The sequence below is a fragment of the Aythya fuligula genome, chromosome 1 (genome assembly GCF_009819795.1).
Source record: "Aythya fuligula isolate bAytFul2 chromosome 1, bAytFul2.pri, whole genome shotgun sequence".
In the NCBI taxonomy this organism is placed as follows: Eukaryota; Metazoa; Chordata; class Aves; order Anseriformes; family Anatidae; genus Aythya; species Aythya fuligula.
The window spans coordinates 72542191-72561070 of NC_045559.1; the positions used below are offsets into that span (position 1 = coordinate 72542191).

At 38.7% G+C, this 18880-nt stretch overlaps 1 protein-coding gene across 2 annotated transcripts in view; it reads left to right on the forward strand.

The window, feature by feature from the left end:
• The window catches only part of KIAA0930 (KIAA0930 ortholog), a 70228-nt gene that overhangs the window by 40957 nt on the left and 10391 nt on the right, over positions 1 to 18880 (forward strand). The window contains exons 3-7 of one of the 2 annotated variants that reach the window (XM_032180994.1): positions 11431 to 11538; positions 12855 to 12932; positions 14838 to 14939; positions 15383 to 15523; positions 17239 to 17433. In XM_032180994.1, coding sequence (XP_032036885.1) covers positions 11431 to 11538; positions 12855 to 12932; positions 14838 to 14939; positions 15383 to 15523; positions 17239 to 17433 — 624 coding nt within the window. The remainder of the gene's footprint in view (positions 1 to 11430; positions 11539 to 12854; positions 12933 to 14837; positions 14940 to 15382; positions 15524 to 17238; positions 17434 to 18880) is intronic. The other variant, XM_032181067.1, reaches the window with a different exon arrangement.

Genomic DNA, 18880 nt, shown 5'->3' on the forward strand with positions numbered 1-18880 from the left:
GGTTTTAGCATATCTTGCTCAGAGCTTTGTTTGTGGAACCATTCTGAACAGAAATACTAGAAATCTTATTGTTCAGATGATTTCAAAGGGGACAAAACAGGAGGCAGAAGAAGCATTCCTCTCCTTAGGAATGAAGTTAGGATAAACCCACGATGGGTTTATACCCTGACTTCCGTTTATTCAGCACTATAGTCAAAAGACCAATGGGGTAGGGTGCAGAGCTCAGCTTTGCTGGCAATAACAGTTGTGTGAGGCTTTCTCCCTGAAAAAGTCTTGGTTAGCCCAAGAAAAGGTTCCTAAGCCATCTAGTTCATAGTTATGGTGTTCCAGGGAGGATTTCCCAAATGCATCTGTCCGGTTTTCTAATTGCAAGTGGAACCTTTAAGTGACATCAAAATATAAATTCATTTTACAATGCAATATTTTACTAACCTTTATTTTTGTACCAAACAGAAACTTCTTATACAATCAAATGTTTTCTTTCTAGCTTCCCCAGCACTTACTACCTTCTTTGTAATCCTTACTGTTGCTTTATATATTCCTTATATGAAGGGTAATAAATTTTGTGAGGTTTGCAGCTTTTAGTGACATGACTGCAAATAGGACAATAAATCTAGCAAATAAATTTGGTCCTAAAGAAAAGACCCTGTGTGGTGAATCTTTGTATTAATGAATGTTATATGTAGTTATTCCTCTTTGGAATCTGATTAGTTACAGTGCCTTGCCTGTTTTTTTAAAACATTACAATCTAAACTAGCGTAGAGACAACGGTGTTAAATACACCGTGAAGCATGTGGATAGACATTACAAATACTTGGAAAAATCTGAGGTGAAGTCCCAGATCCTCTGAAGTTAATGAGAATTCTGGAGAATTTTGCCTTTTTTTCCTTGCCTCTTTTTTTTTTTTTTTTTTTTCTTTTCTTTTCTTTTAACTTCAGTGGGTGAGAATTTCATTCCCATTAAATATAAAGTTCTAAAATAAACTGGTCGGTGAGCTGCAGAATTATATAGCTGGGTCACCATATATTTGGTGTCAAAAAAATCCTCCTCAGCTGCACTTGTTTCTCCTCTTGTCCCTTCCCTGGGCCCCTCCAGTCTCCAGAGTAGAGTTGATCTCTGCCCCCAGCATCCCACCAGCAAGGTCCCCTGCCTCTTACCTGTGTATGTCCTTTTTCTATATGTTTTTCTTGGTTGCTACCAGAGCAAAAGGTAGTCTTCACCTTTTCTTGGTGGTTCACAGCAAATGGCTGCCAAAAAGTTAGAAAAAGACTGAGTTTCCCTGGCCCTTCTGCACCAATACTAAAAACATGGGGTTATCTCACTGCTGATTGTTGTGATGAGATAATCCTTGAGACCTCTGTCAAATTTGTTTGAAGTTGGCCAATCATTTGAAAGATGGGTGGGAGTAGGAAGGAAGTTGATGTGTTCTGCAAGTCCCATCTCCTTAAACTAAATGTTGAATTTTTTCCACCCATTATATGCAGTATTATATCAGTAACCCTACACCTTTTTATGCATGTAGCTAGTTTGCTCTAAGATGGAATCTGTCGGGTGATCCCACGTTCACATGAGGTGATTGCTGTTATCCTGAAGTCCTAAATACATGCAAGAAAATTAAAGGGAGAGGATGTTCTGCAAGAAGTTCAACTGCTTGTTCAAGGCAGCAGAGCTTCTTCAGGACAGGAAATACAGGAGCTATTCTTGCAATATAGTCTGAATGACTTTGACATGAGTGGGTCTCCCATTTACAGATAAATGTACCAAAACATTGTTTGTTTACATTCCAATTTTAAAAGCATGTAAATTGGTAGCCCACTTTGAACCCTATGCTCCTGATGAGTACAGGCTGGAGTAGGAATGGTGTCTGTGACAGCAGCACCTTTTGTCTGTCATCAGCCAGTCTGCAACTTGTGTGATGAAAGAGAAGGGCAATCCACTGCTGCTCTAAGGTTCTTATTCCATCTGCAAACACCCTCCCATGTCTTTGCCTATGAATTCAGGTAGCATTTATTTGAAGTAAATCAACCAAGTTGATGATAAAGCTAAATGTCAACACAGTGTTGTCAGAGGAAGGTCATAAATCTTGTCCTTTGGGATGATGTGGGCTGCAAAGTTTCTCACTTGCAGGTCATGAGTGAGTAGGAGAGGTTAATCACTCAATGTTTCTCATGCCAACAAATGGAAGAGAGAGTCCAAAGCCATGAACAGATTCTCTGGGGTAATCACAGAAAGATGAGAAACTGATGTTGGCATGCAACTTGTCCCATTTGGACATATGAAGGAACTTCTGAAAGATACTGGAGACTGAAATACCTTTTTGCTGTTCTGATTTATCTAGATACAGTGGCAAGTAAAGTCAGCTTTTTAGATTGTTTACTGTTCTTTCTTGAAGCCGTTGATACGGCTTTTGATTATACCGAAATGGTTATGGCAAGACAATTCTAAGTAACATTGCAACAAGTTTTGTTTTGTTTTAATTTGATTTTTTCTGTCTGTAGCTGAACTTTGTCTCTTGCACAAAACTGTACGTAGTTCCTTTATTGCAGTGGGCTTTGTTTCAGCTTTACAGCCACGGTGCCTGTCTAGTTGTCATAGGTACTGGACTATGCTGCCTTTTATGTGGGCTCCAGAATGTGTTCTAGGAGTAGCAGGTACTAATTGTAAAAAATTAATAGTATTTGGGAAAAGGGAATTGGAATTTTGTGTTGGAGGACTTTTTCTTACCATTGTCCTGTGGAGTTAGTGCCAATGAAAATTACAGTAGCCAATAATCCTAAAGACTATATTATATCTGAAAAAAATCTTTTTCTTTTTAGTACAATTGCATTGTTAAATACACTTGTCCCCTTTTAAATATTATTTTGAATATGAATATTTTAGGCAAGTCTAATAATGTAATCTGTTACTAATGTTGTTGTCCCTTCTGCAGCGTCTCTATATGACAGGACTAGGGATGCACCATTCCCACAGGGCTTCTCTGTATGCTCCAGAAAATGCCTGACTTCTTTGATTTTCTTCCCATTTAACAGAGACGGGTCTGTCGGTGCCGAGCAGATGAGTGAGCAGATGGATTTTCATGGGTGACTAGTTCAGATCAGTTCATGCTGTCTTATTGGGTATATATTCCACAACGATGCTTGGCAGCCTGATACAAAACACATAAACTGCCTCATATACATGTCTGTATTACTACAACTAATTGCTTGGTAAATAGGTAAGAAGCCAAAGTCTTTGGAGGTTGGAGTAGACCTTGCCACAGTCGGAGATTTCGTGTTCTACAAAAATCCCATATTTCTGTGCCAAAGAGTCCCAGAAGCTCCCATCATTCTACTACTGTCATTTCCCTTCAAATTGTACCATGTTGTTGATTTGTTATAGTGCGTGGGCAAAGAAGCCAAAGAGTGACCTGTATCTTTGTGCTTTGAAGGTGAGGAATTTTTGCCCAAAGAGGCAAACACTGCTGTAAAGGCAACTCCAGATGCTAGAGAAAGTTTGCATACACTTTGAAAGATTTTTGGCAGGTCGGCTTCTGTGCAGCCAGCCTTGGGTCTGATGAGGAAGAGATAAAGCCAGAGCCACTGCAAGATTTTGGCATTGTCACACAGATCTGTGTTGCCACTGGGTTTCAGGTAACAGTCTCATCTCCCATGTTGTTTTTATCTGTGTGAATTACTTCCACTCCCTTCCCAAGAGCCAGATGAGCTGGACTCACAGCACACAAACCCTCTCTTCTGATACTGTGTAACTTTGGTTCAGACTGAATTTACCTCCTGATATCTGCTAATCTGACACTGGACACTTACTGGTAAAAATACCATGGTATGTTCTGACCACTGTACAATGTTCTGCATTGAATCAGGGTCCTTGAGCTTATTGACTTCTGTTGTTGTGTTTTTTAGATGCAGAAATTGATATAACCCCTTTATCTTCCCATCACCAGTATATTAAATGAGCTTGAAACTTTTTATGAGGCTGATTCAAAACTTAGGGTTGTTACATCTTTAAATTTGATAGTATTCTGACAGTTAAAGCATGTGTGCACATATTTTGTTCGTTTTGTTAAAACTGTAAGGACCGTGTCTACTGGGATTTGAAGTCTTTCAGGGGTACAGTGAAAGTCAAATAGAAAAGTGCATGCCCTTTATGTTCTCATCGAAGTCCATGGGTTTTCCTTCTTGCATAAAGTCAGAGAATTTCTATCAGAGAACTTGGGCTTGAATTTTGTCCTTAATGCCTTTTCTGGACCCATCTAAGCATTGGAATACCTCATCACAGCTTGAGTGCTGCCTCCAAAGTGTATTTATATCTATGATAACCCTGTGTAAGTTAGTCATTGAGGTGATGTGGAAGTCTAAACCTGTATTGGTTTTTTAAGAACATGCTGAAGTAGTGGGAGTGAGAATTGATGTCTCTGAGTATGTTGGGGGAAAAATAGATTAAAAATAGATTTTTCGGTGGGAAGGAGCTAAAGAGGACTGTTTATGCTCCAAAGGTTGTTCTGACCAATTGGTTCTAATAAAAGCCGCTGTAATAATAAATTCTGTCTCTCTTGCATCCATAAACTGCTTTACTACAGTAGCACTATTGGTGCTGTATGAAGCGTTTCAAGTTACTTTTAACATAAATGTTCAAAGGATCCAGAAGGAAAATGAGGTTTTCTGCACAGCTTGTAAATATAACTGAATTTATAGTTAACAACTGGACTAACTGCAACATTAATGTAATTTTTTTTCCTTGGCATTGCTTGATTTTATATTTGGCACCACTTTTTTATTTGCACTTTGTTTTCTCTGATTTATTTTTTTTTAAGAGATCTTTCATTCTCCCTAAATGGAAAAAAAATTGTTGTAGTTTGTTTACACTGGTAAAATTTATTCATCCTTCACAGTCTTGGAAGGTAGCGCATAAGGAGAGAACAGAACAAACTAGAAATGTGCTTGTGGGGTGGGGAGGAGGGAATCTGAGGCATGGCAGAGGACATTAGTTCCTTTGGTGAATTTAGAAAATTATTTAATTTGATTTAATATTTTTAAGAAACCACTTCTGAATCGTACCTGTGTATTACAGGGAAAAATAGTTAAGAGACAAACTAGTAAAGGGATAAATGTGAGAAAGATGCTTGAAGGTTGAAAGCCTCTGGGCTTTGCAATAGACGAATGCACCATGTGATGGACCTTTTAAAACTGCTCTAGTGAATGTGCTGGTGAATAATACTGTGTAGAAGGAGGAGCAGTTTTTGAAATAAGCTTTTCTCTTTTGCTGGTTTTCCCAATCTTTTGAACCCCGAAGTTTGGTAGTGTAAAATCCTATAAATCAAGCTTCAGTCTCTGTATGGCAGCTGGGTCTGAAGATGGTATGAGGGTTTCCTAGCTGAACTTGTAAGTTGTTCTGTAAATAAATAAATAAATAAATAAAAATAAATAATAATAATAATAATCTTGGGTGTTGTTTACTGTCTCATCCTCCTCTCTTCATGCTTGCCTCCCTCCCCTTCAACTGTTTTTAGTAAATGTGGTCTAGGAAGCTGAAAAGTGGTACTATTACTAGCTAGGCTTGTAATCCTATTGGATTTCTCTTAAAAGAAAACCAGAATCTGCTCTTTTTCGATGGCTTCTTAATACCAACAAAATAGCTTCTTGTAAACTGTGTTCTTATTATCTCATTCTTTCCCTGCTGCCCAACTGACAGCCTGTATTGATTACAGATTTCTTCTGATGAGTTTTTCAAGGGCTTATGAGCTAAGCTGTGCAAACAGGGCGATTCTCAATTCGCACAGGTATCACCAAATAGCTCTAATGTATTGGGAACTACATGGGATTAATCCTGTCTTGCAGGAGGGGTTTTGGGGGGGGGGGTGAAAGCAAAGGGGTTGCTTAATATCCTAGTGTTCATATTATTAATATCAATTTAAAAGATTTGTCATCTTCTTGTAAGCTTTGGGGAGCAAATGGTCATGATAGTGAAAAAGTAACCATTTTATCACAAATATTTTAAACCTAGACTAGAGTCTCAGATGGATTTTTCTCAGTTTTTTTTTTCTCTGATTAAATGTTGTTGTTTTTTTCTCTGATTAAATGTTTCAGCTGTCTGTAAGTATATAACTAATGAATGTAGTATATTGGTTTCCAGTATAAAATCTGTGATTTTCTATCACTGGAGTTGTTCAGCAAGCATAATCAGCCTGTAATACATCCCTCTGAAAGGCATATTTCTGTGAATAAAACTCATCAGTGTTTGTCTGCAATAGATGCTTTGTTCCTTCTCACTTAGGGTGTTATTTCTGTGCAGGTGATCACTCCTGACAACAGCTCCAGTAATAACACACGTTCTCTGCTGCAATAAGCTCATGCTGGCCCTGCCACGCTCACTTCAGTGCCTCTGGTGTCACACCGGTGCAGGCACAGACATTGCAGTGCAGAAGGACGTGAAATCCTTGAGACAGTCCATAGCTTGCCTAGTATACAAGAGCTGTGCAAGAAGGTAGCCAGAATATTTGCCAGTCATGGAAAAGAAATGGGGTAAGGAATGGCAGGATGATGGAGGAGGGTGTCCTGGCTAGCTGAAGTGGCAGAACGGAGCAGGCAAAATCAGGGGAATGACACCAGGTGGAGGTGTTTGTAAGGGACCTCTGCAGGGACGAGTGGCAGGGACGGTAACATCACAGCAGATTCAGATGTGTGGGTGACACAGATTGGTGGCACAAGAATTACAGGGAGGGCAGCACCATAGGGCTGCGTGGTCTGATCCCTGAGAAGTGTGGATCTGTTTGTTAATGTTACAACACGTCAGTGTTAGGAGTGCATGCAGGCTCTAGAAAAGATGCACAAGTTATTTAGCGTGAGATCATTGATCCTCTGTGCAGAAAGGAAGCAATCCTGAGGTGTGTAAACAGGGGAGTAGTAGGAATGTGTGCCAGTGCTGTGCCAGTACCAGGAAACTGCATTACTGGGGAAATACTGAGAGTCAGAAAAAAAGCACAATCTGCAGAGCTGCCCTGCTGTGGGAGGCACAGAAACCTCCTAACAGAATTTTGCACAATCCTATCAGAAAGGTTAATGAAAAACAAATTTAAAGTAGGCACGCTCCTTCATGGAAAAAAAAAAAGCGCACACACACAGAGATATAGATATAGATATAGATATACACACACACACACACACACATTGAATATTAAAAAGCTTCCTAATATAGTGGAAATACACATGGCAAGAACCAGAGGCTGAAAAATGAAAGCAGCTGAATTAAATGAAGTTGCACATTTTTAGCCAAGAGGATGATTAATCATTGGAACAAGTTCTCAAAACAAGGTATTTTCCTAGGCACTATGTAGTCAATTGTGATTTACTTGGCTTTATGGAGAAAATATCTGTCAGAGCAAAATGTCTGTGATGCATAGGAGGTCATCCTGGCTGATATAATTCTCCTTCCTAGCCTTAGCTTGCTAACTCTGTGAAAACTGTATAAAGGTGTCATAATGGATTTCAGCTTGCTGAAACTGTAGAAGGGTCATTATCTTGACTTGAATGGGGAAATCTAGGTTAGCTTTTGGATGTTGTTGGTAATAAATAATTAGTATTTATGCAATTCTTTCTATTAATATTTTTTTTCACATGTGCAGGAAGGTGCCTCTAATCTAAAGCCAAATAAACAGGCATCAAGGTGAGATATGACCAAGTGAATCAGCAGCCGACCTGGAAAAAGACCCAGTCTGAGACAGGCATGTTTTCATGGGAGGACTCAGCTGTCCCTGAAATCCAGTGTGTTCTTCAGTCTGTATCATTTCTTAATTCTGGAAAGCCAAACATGACAATGTGAATAAAGCCCAGAAAATCACAAAACTGTGTACTGAAAAGCATGAGATCCTAATCAAATTGTATGCATACAAAATACATGTTTATATATTATATAGTCGTTAATATAATATAATTTTTTTGTTATATTTATGACATATATATCATGTATTATATATTTCTATAAAGGTATAATGTTAAACCAAACAACAACAACAAAAGATTTACTGCATGATTTCTACATGTATGTAAATATAGGGCAACACTTTCTGTGTTCCTCTTCAGGTGTTTCTCTTCAGTCAGGAAACACTGTGCTCAGCGTTGTCAGCATTGGCTTACCTAAATTCATGTAATGGTTTCTGTTATGTGGGAACCAGTTGAGATTTTTGGCAGCTCTCCTATTTGTTGGTGTCTGAACACTTACAGGTCAGAACAGGAATGTGTTGGTCTTCTGGTTTTTCTGTACTGCCAATCCCAAGTGTCTTCTAGCAGTGCCTGCAGGTACTTAAATATAGAAGGTTAGTACCTACCCTTTGATTTTTAGATTTTTGCATGAAATTAAGAAAATCCCATGATGCAGTTGAAAGACAGCTAAATGCACCGTATTTGAGATCTCTTAACTGCTAATTCTTTTGCACATAAGTAACCTGAGAAAGGAATAGGGGGCTTCAGGTTTTGATTTTACATTCTTGGCATATATGCTGCTTCTATATAGTACCAGGATAACAAGCATACAGATACTGAATGAGCTTGCCAGGAAAGTGAACAAATTAGGTCATCCTGCCAAAGAATTTAGATTGCTGATTTTAAACAGTAGTAATTAACATGTATGAAACAGTTATTTTGAACAGAAATTGTGTTTAAAGTTCCTTGTGTATTTTTTTAAATGAACATTTTCTTGTGAATGATTGATTTAGATGCCTCCTTTAGTAGCTAACACTAAGCAAATGGTTGTAGGCTCCATGTGGGGTCAGCCCCAGTCTTCCTTACATCTTTGGCCCTGCCTGGAACTACACAGTGTGCCAGTGGCAGTGGGATCATTTACTACAAGTTGAACCAAGCCTTCTGATTTATTTCATATAATATCAAAAGGCCACATCACATGGCTCCATGGCAGAAGAGGGAGATGAAATTATTTGGGAGCAGAATGGCACTTGCACAGGAAACTAAGCCCCTGGAAAGCTGCCATTTGGGTTGGCTGATCCAGATTTAGCACGTTGTTCTATCCTAAGATGTCTTTTGGCTATTTCTGGAAGGTGATTGTTTGGAAATGAATGTGAGACAGATGTTGCAGATACTGTGGTTATAGGATACCAGATGAGATTTTCCAAAAGTGACTTGTAATTTGGGTGTCTTCACTATGGTAGCACGTCAGCTGGCCAGTGGGGAGTGGTGGTGCTGTTTGTCACAAGGACAAGAGCTCATTGCATTTTGTTCCTCAGATCCCTTCTACAGTGGTGCCTGAAACCACAGGCTGCCACGGCAGGTGATGGCTAGCCAGGCCCACATTGTGGAGAGCATTCAGAAGTCCATTTTCTGCATTTCTCTGTTTGAATTAGCACTGCTTCTGTAGCCTCTGCCTTCTGATGCCAGCTTTCTCTCTGGGAAGGAGGACCGTCCCATATCCTGGCTGGTGTGACCTGTCAAACTAAGGTCTGTGCCTCCTGCAGTTTTCTAGTCTGGCAAAAGAAACCATCCATCTCCTTTGAATACAGTACAGTTTTGAGGTGCTTGGCACTTGAGGCAGAGATTTGCTATGAGCCATGGTGCCCTAACCTGTGTGTTGTTCTGCCTGGGAATCAGACCCTAAGTTAGTGGAGAAATTTCCCTAACCTAGGGAAAAAATGTCAGTTGATTAGAGAGAGGCTGTTCCTTGTTGTTATCTGGTAACAGGATGGGAGGTGTTGTTAGGTGAAAAAGGACTGAGGTAGTGCCTGCTGTGCGCTTCATCTCATTTAAACCTGGTATTAGCTAAACCTGGAGTTGTACCCTTTAATTGCTCAGTACGCTTGCTTCCATCCAATTCTTCATTTCTAGACAGCCTGACTGTCTCACAAGGTATTTCTGGAATCCTGTGACTATGTGTTTCTGTGCTGTTAGATAAGAAAATGCAAAAATCACCTGAAGTTTATTTGGAGATGAATTTAGATGAGATTATTGCCCTCAGCTGCTCCTACCTTAGTCTCGTTTTTTTTACAGTAACTCTCAATACTTTGTGCAATCATGCTGCCAGTAGAAAAACTCATGGTTAGGAGTTTTAGAAATACAGGAATGACATCTGTATGTGTCTGTAATGTTTTTAAAAGATATTTGTAAGTGGGAAAAAAAATCATAACAAACAATGCATTCAGCTTTCATGCTATCCAGTGATGGTATCAGCCTGAAATGTGGTGTTTTGTTCATCTTCACTGTACTTCAGCCTGGTAATTTTGTCCTTCCCAGAGGACTTGAAATAAATACGTGTTTACTATAGGACATAATCCTACTCTGTTTGATTTCATTCATGTATTCAGGCTTCTGTGACAATCTGTTTTCTAATAAACTATTTCTACCCTTTTTTCTCCGCCCTATTCAAAACAAAAGGTTCAGGAATTGCCCTGTTTGCAGCTATGTTAACTGGTCACAGTATTCCAGATGTTTTAACATATATCTAAGAAATGTTAATGTTAACCAAAAAGATTTTTGACAAAGAGAAACAAATGTTTTTCCAGGTTTATCAAGACAGTACATAGCTTTGGCATCTAAAAAGTGTACTACCTACCTATTCCCCTATTTTGTTTTACTCACTATTTCAGAGGGTAAGCTGTCCTGCAGATTTTTTGTAAAGTGTCTTTAAAGCAGTTAAAGATGCTTTAAAGCATCTTAAAACTGCTCTTTAACTCTGCACACTACATTAAGTGTTAGTTATTGTCTTAGTTGCTTCAATTTATTAGCATTTGTGGGGTTGTTCCTGCTTTCTGAGATTACTTGGGCCTTTTGGTTTTTGCTTCTTTTTTAGTACAAATGAAAATTTCATACTGGGCCCGTAACTGGGTCCAGTTAGTACTGTCAGTGTGTAACTTGTAGAAGAGGGATTACCTAAATGATTTCTGTGAACTTCATCATCCCAGAGTCTTCCACTGCACTTGTGAACAAGCTCAGTTCTTTCCTCCTGCCTCCACAGTGATGTGCAGATCTGTTTCATTTTCATCTTATCCCTGGTGACATTCAGCTGGCTTTGGGTAAAGGGGATTCTTCATCTATGGGCTCCTTGGGATGAAGGTTTCTTATTGCTGATAAGATGGCTTTGGATCCCATTTCCCTCTGCATTGTGTTTTTCTTCAAACAGCTACCAGCTGACAATGGTGTTAGTCTAGTGACATGTTTGATTCCATGGGATTATGTTAACAGAAATGTGTGTGTGCGGAAGGGAAATTTTATTTATTTCACTTACTCTAAAACATAGCCATCATAAGGAATAAATGAAACTTCACTTTTATGCAAAGTCTTCCACAAGAGTTGGCCTTGCATGGTCAGCAAAATCTGATCCTGACAGAAAAATATATCAGGAAGCTACACAATGTGCGATTTCTGATGTCAATATTATGTATGCATGTAGGTACCTTCAGATAATATTTTTCAAGATGTGATATTTTCTTAGCAGGTTGAAGTGGAAGTTTACCGGAGAGATTCTAAGAAGCTTCCTGGGCTGGGAGACCCTGACATTGATTGGGAAGAGAGCGTCTACTTGAACCTCATTCTACAGAAGGTAACAGTGATGCTTATTTAATTTTTATGAGCTATTTATGCTAGAGAGATTTTGTGGAAGGCTTTGATCTGACCTATTTCCTCTGTAGCTTTGGGGATCTGAACACCTCTGGAGAACAGAAACAAAGCATGTTTTTTATTTTGCCTTTCAGAGTCTAACTGAACAAAACCTGAGATAGTTTTTAGTAGAGTCCTGATAGCTTTCTTCAAAACCTTTAAGTACACCCAGTGAAGCAGAACTGAATTTTATTCTCTTAAAAGTTTTACAAAATGGAAGGCTTTGCCAAGTATAATAGTTTGAAAGTGAATGAGACTGTTAGACTAGCAATGTTTTCATTAGAGTTCACAACACCAGTACAGCTAAGAGAGGAAACTGTGAAGTGAAAATACAGTAAAGGTGTTATGTATTGCACTGGGAGTTTGCTGTTCTTGACATCAGAGCTTTAGTAAGCCTTTTCTCTTTGTTGATGGGAAGATTAAACTAGCATGTTATATTTATTTTTTTTAATTAACTTATGTGTTCTTCAGTTATTACATACGTTACATTGGTGCTTAGGGAAGGTGAACAATATGATAGTCATTCTAGATCTCTGAAAAGTTTTGTTGATTATGATTCCAAAATGAGAGACTGCTGGCTCATTGCATACATTCTAGAGAATAACTTGTTTTTATTCTGTCCCCTTCCTCCCAAAATTCTCATTGCAAGCCTTCTCTGTAGAGAGCAGTTTCTGCACTTATTTAATGATGAATTAAAACAGAATCTGTTTGCTACAGTCAGAATTCAGAAGATAATGTTACAGCTGGCATTGCAGTCCAGAGTTGTAACACATGCACCTTTTAAGTTTTTTCAAGTTGTTTGGCAGGCTATGTTAATGGTTTCTGATCTCTCTAGTGTATTGCTTGTGTTTATTATTGCTTCAATTTCTTTCTTTTGGAAGGGAGGATATATCTTCCATTCCTACCTTAAAGTGTTCTTCTGTGTGGCATGCGTATTCCACAGCTGACCAGTAAGCTTAATGGTAAACAATGCTGATAGGAGTTACTTTACCCATAGCTTGTGCACTCCTTCATGTATATTTGTAAAAGATTTCAGTACTGCTCATATAGTAAATAAACAAAAATATTGTGGACTACTAAGAGAATTGAAGGAGTTTGGGGATAGTAATGAGAATGAAGGAAACAGCAATACCAAAACAGTTTACTTTTAGTTAGAGCTGAAAAAAATGAAGGCAGAATGTGTTCTGCTTCGTCCACATGTGTGGTTTTTATTTTTTCTAACTCTAAATCTTCATTTGTCTATCTGGTGTGCTGTTTTAGCTGGATTATGTGGTGACATGTGCTGTGTGCACACGCTCCGATGGAGGAGACATTCACATTCACAAAAAGAAATCTCAGGTGAGACTAGCCTACATTTACTGTGGGTAAGAGCATCCAGTATTACCTGATCCTAAAAACTGTATCAACACCAGGACGGCAGTTCTCATGCTGTGTTCTGTCACAGATTCACCGTTGTCAAGCACCTCGAGCCTGTCTGCTAACATTTCCTGCCAGTCAGCTAAATGCACTTTATAGCCCCTCGCAGAAAGCCATAAAGACCTCTCTGTGCTCTCAAGATTTGTGTCATTGCTTACTGCATTTGGGGAGAGTGTGCTGGAGGGAGTATGTCTAAGTGTTAAAAATAACCTGAGGGTAAACCCAAAATTGTACTAGACATGAGTTACAAGAAACCTTCAGAGTTAATCTGTAAGGTAGGGATATTAAATGATAGACTACTTACTGATTACCACTTTTTCTATTGTTTTATGTGATTCTTGTTTTCTCCCTTCAACTGCTCTTTCCTTCCATCACTACACAGAAGGCTTTATTACTTATTTGTGTGCAGTATAGAGTTAATCCAAGTTTTAGCGTAGTGGAGGAGACTGAATAATTAAGCATGGGTAGGAATAAGAAATGCTAGAGTTCTTCAGTTTCCAGCAGATCTTGCAACAACTTTTCCTAGCTGGCAAAAATTCTACATCAAAAGGCTTTTGTTGCTGTTTATCTCAGGCATTTCCATTCCTTTAGCTCACTCAGCTGCTTGTGTGGCTTTGCCTAAAATAAGCCAATATTTTTTAATCCTTTAATATTGTTTTACCATACTGAACTCAGTTGTTGTTTTGCCTACAAAGAAAACCAGCAATGCTGATTATCTTATTTGTAATTAGTATGTTGAGCACACTATTCCCTTCTGCCATTTCTGTTATACCATGTTAGATCACTGACAACAATCCTTTAATTTCTCATTGCTGTTTCTGCTGTGTAAAAGTCCAAATTTCACCCAGAGAACTTCTGCACAGTTCTTTTTAGAAAAAGAAATCTCTAAATATTGCACGCCCGTTTGAAAACTAGGAAAATGAGGATAAGAGGCCTGTGCGAAGCATGTGAGCAGTATTCAGAATAAGGAGAAGGTTTTTTGTTCCTCATTTTTAGAGGCTTATGCTGTGAAGCTGCTTACAAATTTTTATTTGTCTCTCCTTTTCTAGGAGAAACCCACATTAGAATTTATCAGTAGATACAAATAACATTTCTAGCTGTTATATGAAGAGAGGAAAAAGGCAATTCTAGGTACTGTGGAAAGCATATTTGCATTAAGGCATTTCATTGGAACATGCACCATTGAGGCCATTCATTTTAAATGAAGAAAAGCCAACATTTTAAGATCTTTATTACTCTATTCTTGCTTTAGAAAGCGTATATTACCCTATCCATGCACAACCAGATATTGAATAGGGAGAAATCCTGTGCAGGATTATGACATGCTATACTACTCCAGAGCTGTGACAGAGCTACTGTGCTCATACCAGGAGAGTACCTAGGGCATGAAACCAGTGTAAAAACAGGCTAACTTTCCCCTAAATTATTTTTCAGACTATATCAGTTTTCTGTTGGCTCAACAATAAGATCTCTACCAACTGTATTTTCCTTTCGTGTATGTGACTGGAGATGAGTTTGGGGTGTTTTTTTCTGGATTTACGTTGGATGGCATAAGAACAAGGGTGCCTGGAAGATGTCCTTGTTTCAGGCAAGCCTGAAACATTGACAAGTCACATTACTTTCTAACGTAATTAAATTAGCCCATGGTGAATGTGTTGAGTTTCATCATGTTACTTTAATTCAAAGCTTTGCAAATGGAGGTAGAAGCAAAGAAAGCTACTCAGTATGAATTCTTCTCCCTCTTTAACTGTTTAATATTGTTGGAATGATAAAATCTAAAACCTATATATATATATATATAATTTTCTTTTTCAATATTTTTCTCAGCAAGTGTTTGCGTCTCCTAGCAAACACCCAATGGACAGCAAAGGAGAGGAGTCAAAGATCAGCTATCCCAACATATTTTTCATGATCGACAGTTTTGAAGAGGTGAGTTCCTTGCTGCAGCAGGGTTTTGTCCCTGTCTTATGTCCAGAGTGGTTGTTTTCTGGCACCTTTTGAACAAATGTTTTTGGAGGGTTATATTCCAGGGGGTTTTATGGGGCAAGTCCATGATGATTTATTTGATATTCCTCATTTTTTAATATGTTTGAAATCAGGATTTAGAGCTGGATTTTGGCACGCATTTTTATGATGGGCTGAAGCAAGAGAATCTGATTGTAAGAGCTGCTTACCCAAACACGACGTGCAGTGGACATTTCCTGGAGTCTGTGGTTTTTGGAAAAGCTGTGATAGAGCCTACATCTCTATTACTTTTCCCCATTTTACATTAAACCTACATTGGGCCTGAGGAGAATCACGGGAATCTCAGTGTATTTTTGATTTTTACCAGCTGCAGTTTTCCCTGAAGTGTTTTGTCTTGCACTTTGCAGGTTTTCAGTGACATGACTGTAGGAGAAGGAGAAATGGTCTGTGTGGAGCTGGTTGCCAGTGACAAAAGCAACACCTTCCAAGGAGTGATTTTTCAGGGGTCCATCCGCTATGAAGCACTCAAGAAGGTCTATGACAACAGGGTAGGGTGCTTCTGAAAGACAATGTCTTTTGTAACAATGATACTGACTACAGTGTTTCTGTGCTACTGTGAGGCTGTTGGCTTTTTGTCGTGTTAGATATCTGCATCATGACCTATCCTTTTTGGTTTTGAAAGCTGCTCCAAAGTTAGTGCTTTTGGGTGCACTGAGGTTGCAGCTGAGGTTGCTCAGATCAGGTTTTGTTGCTCTTGTGTTTGCCAAAAGGAGTGAAGCTGATGAAGATGCAAGAGCATGACATCAGAATGGATCTGAGTAACAGAATTCTGGGAACCCTTTCATTTTTCTGAAAACTCATGGATTTTTCTAGTTACTTCAGTGAAGGCATGTTTTACATGGAGATCTTAAACTCTGATAACTATCTTGTTAAATGTAAAATGTGTTTGTGTTTAGTGTGTTCTGAACTTGTGGATATTTTCAAAAGGCCACTGTAGTTTCACTGCATTGGAAGGAAGCTTTCATTGCTTTCCTATAGAAACATGAAATGCGTTCACTTGTAGCTTCAAATTCAGTATTTAGTCAAGATTATGCATGAGCCAATAAACTTCACAAAATATTTACTGTGAAGACAGTGCTGAAGGATTAAAAAAAGAAAAGAATGCCAGTCACTACCTACTGTGACTGTAAACTCCTTCATTTCCCTTTGTTCCTACCCTCTTCAATAGAGGGCCTGAATAATTACCTTCTCCATTTTTTCACATGTGAGTAGTTTATACTCCTATAGTCGTTTTTCCAAAGAACAGGAATATAAAAATTCTGCTTCGTATTGTTTAGTTAGATGGAATAGAATTGTTTGTTTAAACACTTGATTATAGCCAAAGGCAAAACTTGAAATCTGATCTGCTTGTATTTTCACTCTTCTTAAGAGAAGAGAAGCAAGCTCGCTGTACTTCTGAAGGTTACTTGATTTCAGTTGTCTGTATTAATTCTTAGTGCAATATAAATTGTTACCTTATAAACAAACCTGGGCCTTTGATGGGATAAACTGCTGAAAGTTGTGATAAACCACTTAAGCTTATGCGTAAGTCCTCCTTATTTCACTTGTCAAAACCTCGACTGTTTTCATATTGGTCTGTTCCTTTTTCTAGTTCTCAGTTCAGTTCTCAGTTCAGTTGTGTTCACTGGAAATTGAACCCTTTTCTCTGTTGAGAGGGTTCAAAAGATGTCAGGGTTCTGTGGTGAGCAATGTGATACAGGTTAGTTGTGCATGGGAGCTCTGTCTTTTTGCTTTGGGTTTGACAATGTGAACACAAATGTCTGAATTGTACTTGCCACACAGTAGTGCTGGAATTGGGCTGTGTGCCTTGCTGGTTTTTGTATGTGTCTGTTACTTTTTGGGCTCAAACAATTGTCCTTGTGTGGGTTGTGTTGAGTTATGTGTGTGCTTTCCTGTGCTTCAGTGTGCCACGTTGTGTGGGTCTGAAAAAAGCTTTTGTTTTATATCAGATTGTTATTGGATAACTGGTTTTTGGATAGCTGAAGGAGTTAATTCTCCTCTGAGCGTCTATTTTTGTATCTGTAAAATTGCTTCCCCTTTGGAAATCACTTCAGGCTTTGGCTTAAAGTTTCCTAAGAATCAAGATAATGACTATTATCTGCTATGTTTTTGACTTATACTTAGATAACTGCTTTCAGAGAACATTGTTTTATATTTGAAGGTGATATTTTATGTATTTCTCTCCTGTCTTGGTGCATTGTAGGTGAGTGTTGCAGCAAAGATGGCTCAAAAAATGTCTTTTGGCTTCTACAAATATAACAACATGGAGTTTGTCCGAATGAAAGGGCCACAAGGGAAAGGACATGCGGAAATGGCAGTGAGTAGAGTTTCTACTGGTGACACTTCACCATATGGTACAGAAGAGGACTCAAATCCAGATTCCCCAGTGCATGAGAGAGTAAGTAGTAGACAGAAATACTGACTTAAGGTTAAGCATGGATGTTTTGTTTAATTCCAGTGGATGAACTGAAGCTGGCATTCACCCACATCATGGTTCTGAACTTAGTTTTGCTTGTATAGATTTCAGAGCTATTCAATATATGCAGATGGATTTTTGTCGCAGTTTCCATTGATCAAATAATGAGTACAGAGATGAGAGCATGATTCATACTCCTGGAGGAGTGTTTTGCTGAAACAACGGTGATGTTGATGCCAAGGAAAATTATGGTTCTGCCTATTTTTATGAAAATTAATAGATCCCATTTCTGTACAAGATGGGTGTTACCTAGAAACGGGGAATTTGTATGTGGTGTAGGTTGCTAACTAAACTTCACAGATTTTGAGGAGTGAATACCAGCAGTGCAAAGCCTGTATAATATTAAAGCAAAGACTGTGGATCAAGATGTACGACCATATTTATGCTTATGCTTAATGTTAATACAAGTGCAGTAAAATACCAAGAGTCTGTCCAAAGATCCTGATTTGGCCCTTTTTCAGTTTTGAGCATTGATTTCAGTTAAAGCATTTTACCTAGTTATTGGGAATTAGGCAATGTGTCTTTAAAATACTTATACAGATGTGTCCTGACTCAGGCAGAGTGATTACTGATTCCAGCCTGGTTTCCTGTGTAACATCAGTAACCTGTGGAGTTTAAAGGCCAGCATGTCTGCTTCCAGTGGTGTTCATGGAAGTAATGGGATTTCTCTTTCTTCCTAAAAGGCGAAATGAGCTGTCAGCACAGAGCTCATTAACTCTGTGCAAGCTCTGTGCTGTAGAGGTACAGCCTGAAGAAACCAGGCCTGGAGGGACTTCCTGAGCTTTTGACTCCAAGACTTCCAGTGCCTCTGTTTGATAATGTATTATCATTGCTCTTTGCTAATGGCTTTAATGGTAATTTGTCTGTGTCTGGTTTTCCCTGCAGGTGTGATATGAAATGGCTACAGAATTAAAAATAAATTGAGACAAGCATAGGTTAGAGATCAAGTGCACTCAAAAGAGGATCAGTTGCGTGGTAGAATGCTTCTGTTTTTTTTATGTTAATGATAGAGGGATGACATAGCGGGTTTCTGCAGTGCAACATCAGCTTGGCTTGGCTGTCATCCTCACTCACACATCACCTCCCTCCTTATTTGTAAGGACAGATCTGAGCAGTGATCTCGTCTCAGGAAGCATTATGGGATCATTAAATTAACGGTGTGAAAAAGTAAGAATGAGATAAAAGTTGATCACCTCTGTTAGCCTAGTAGTTATCCTTTTTTTTAATTTGAAAGGAAAAGGTTAAAATATTACCAGCAAAACCAGTCCACAATTACTGAAATTGAAATTGTTTCTGAAGTAGGTATGGCTGACTATAATTGTGGTTTACCCAACAGCAACTGCTGCTCTGAAGGAACGGTGTCTCTGTA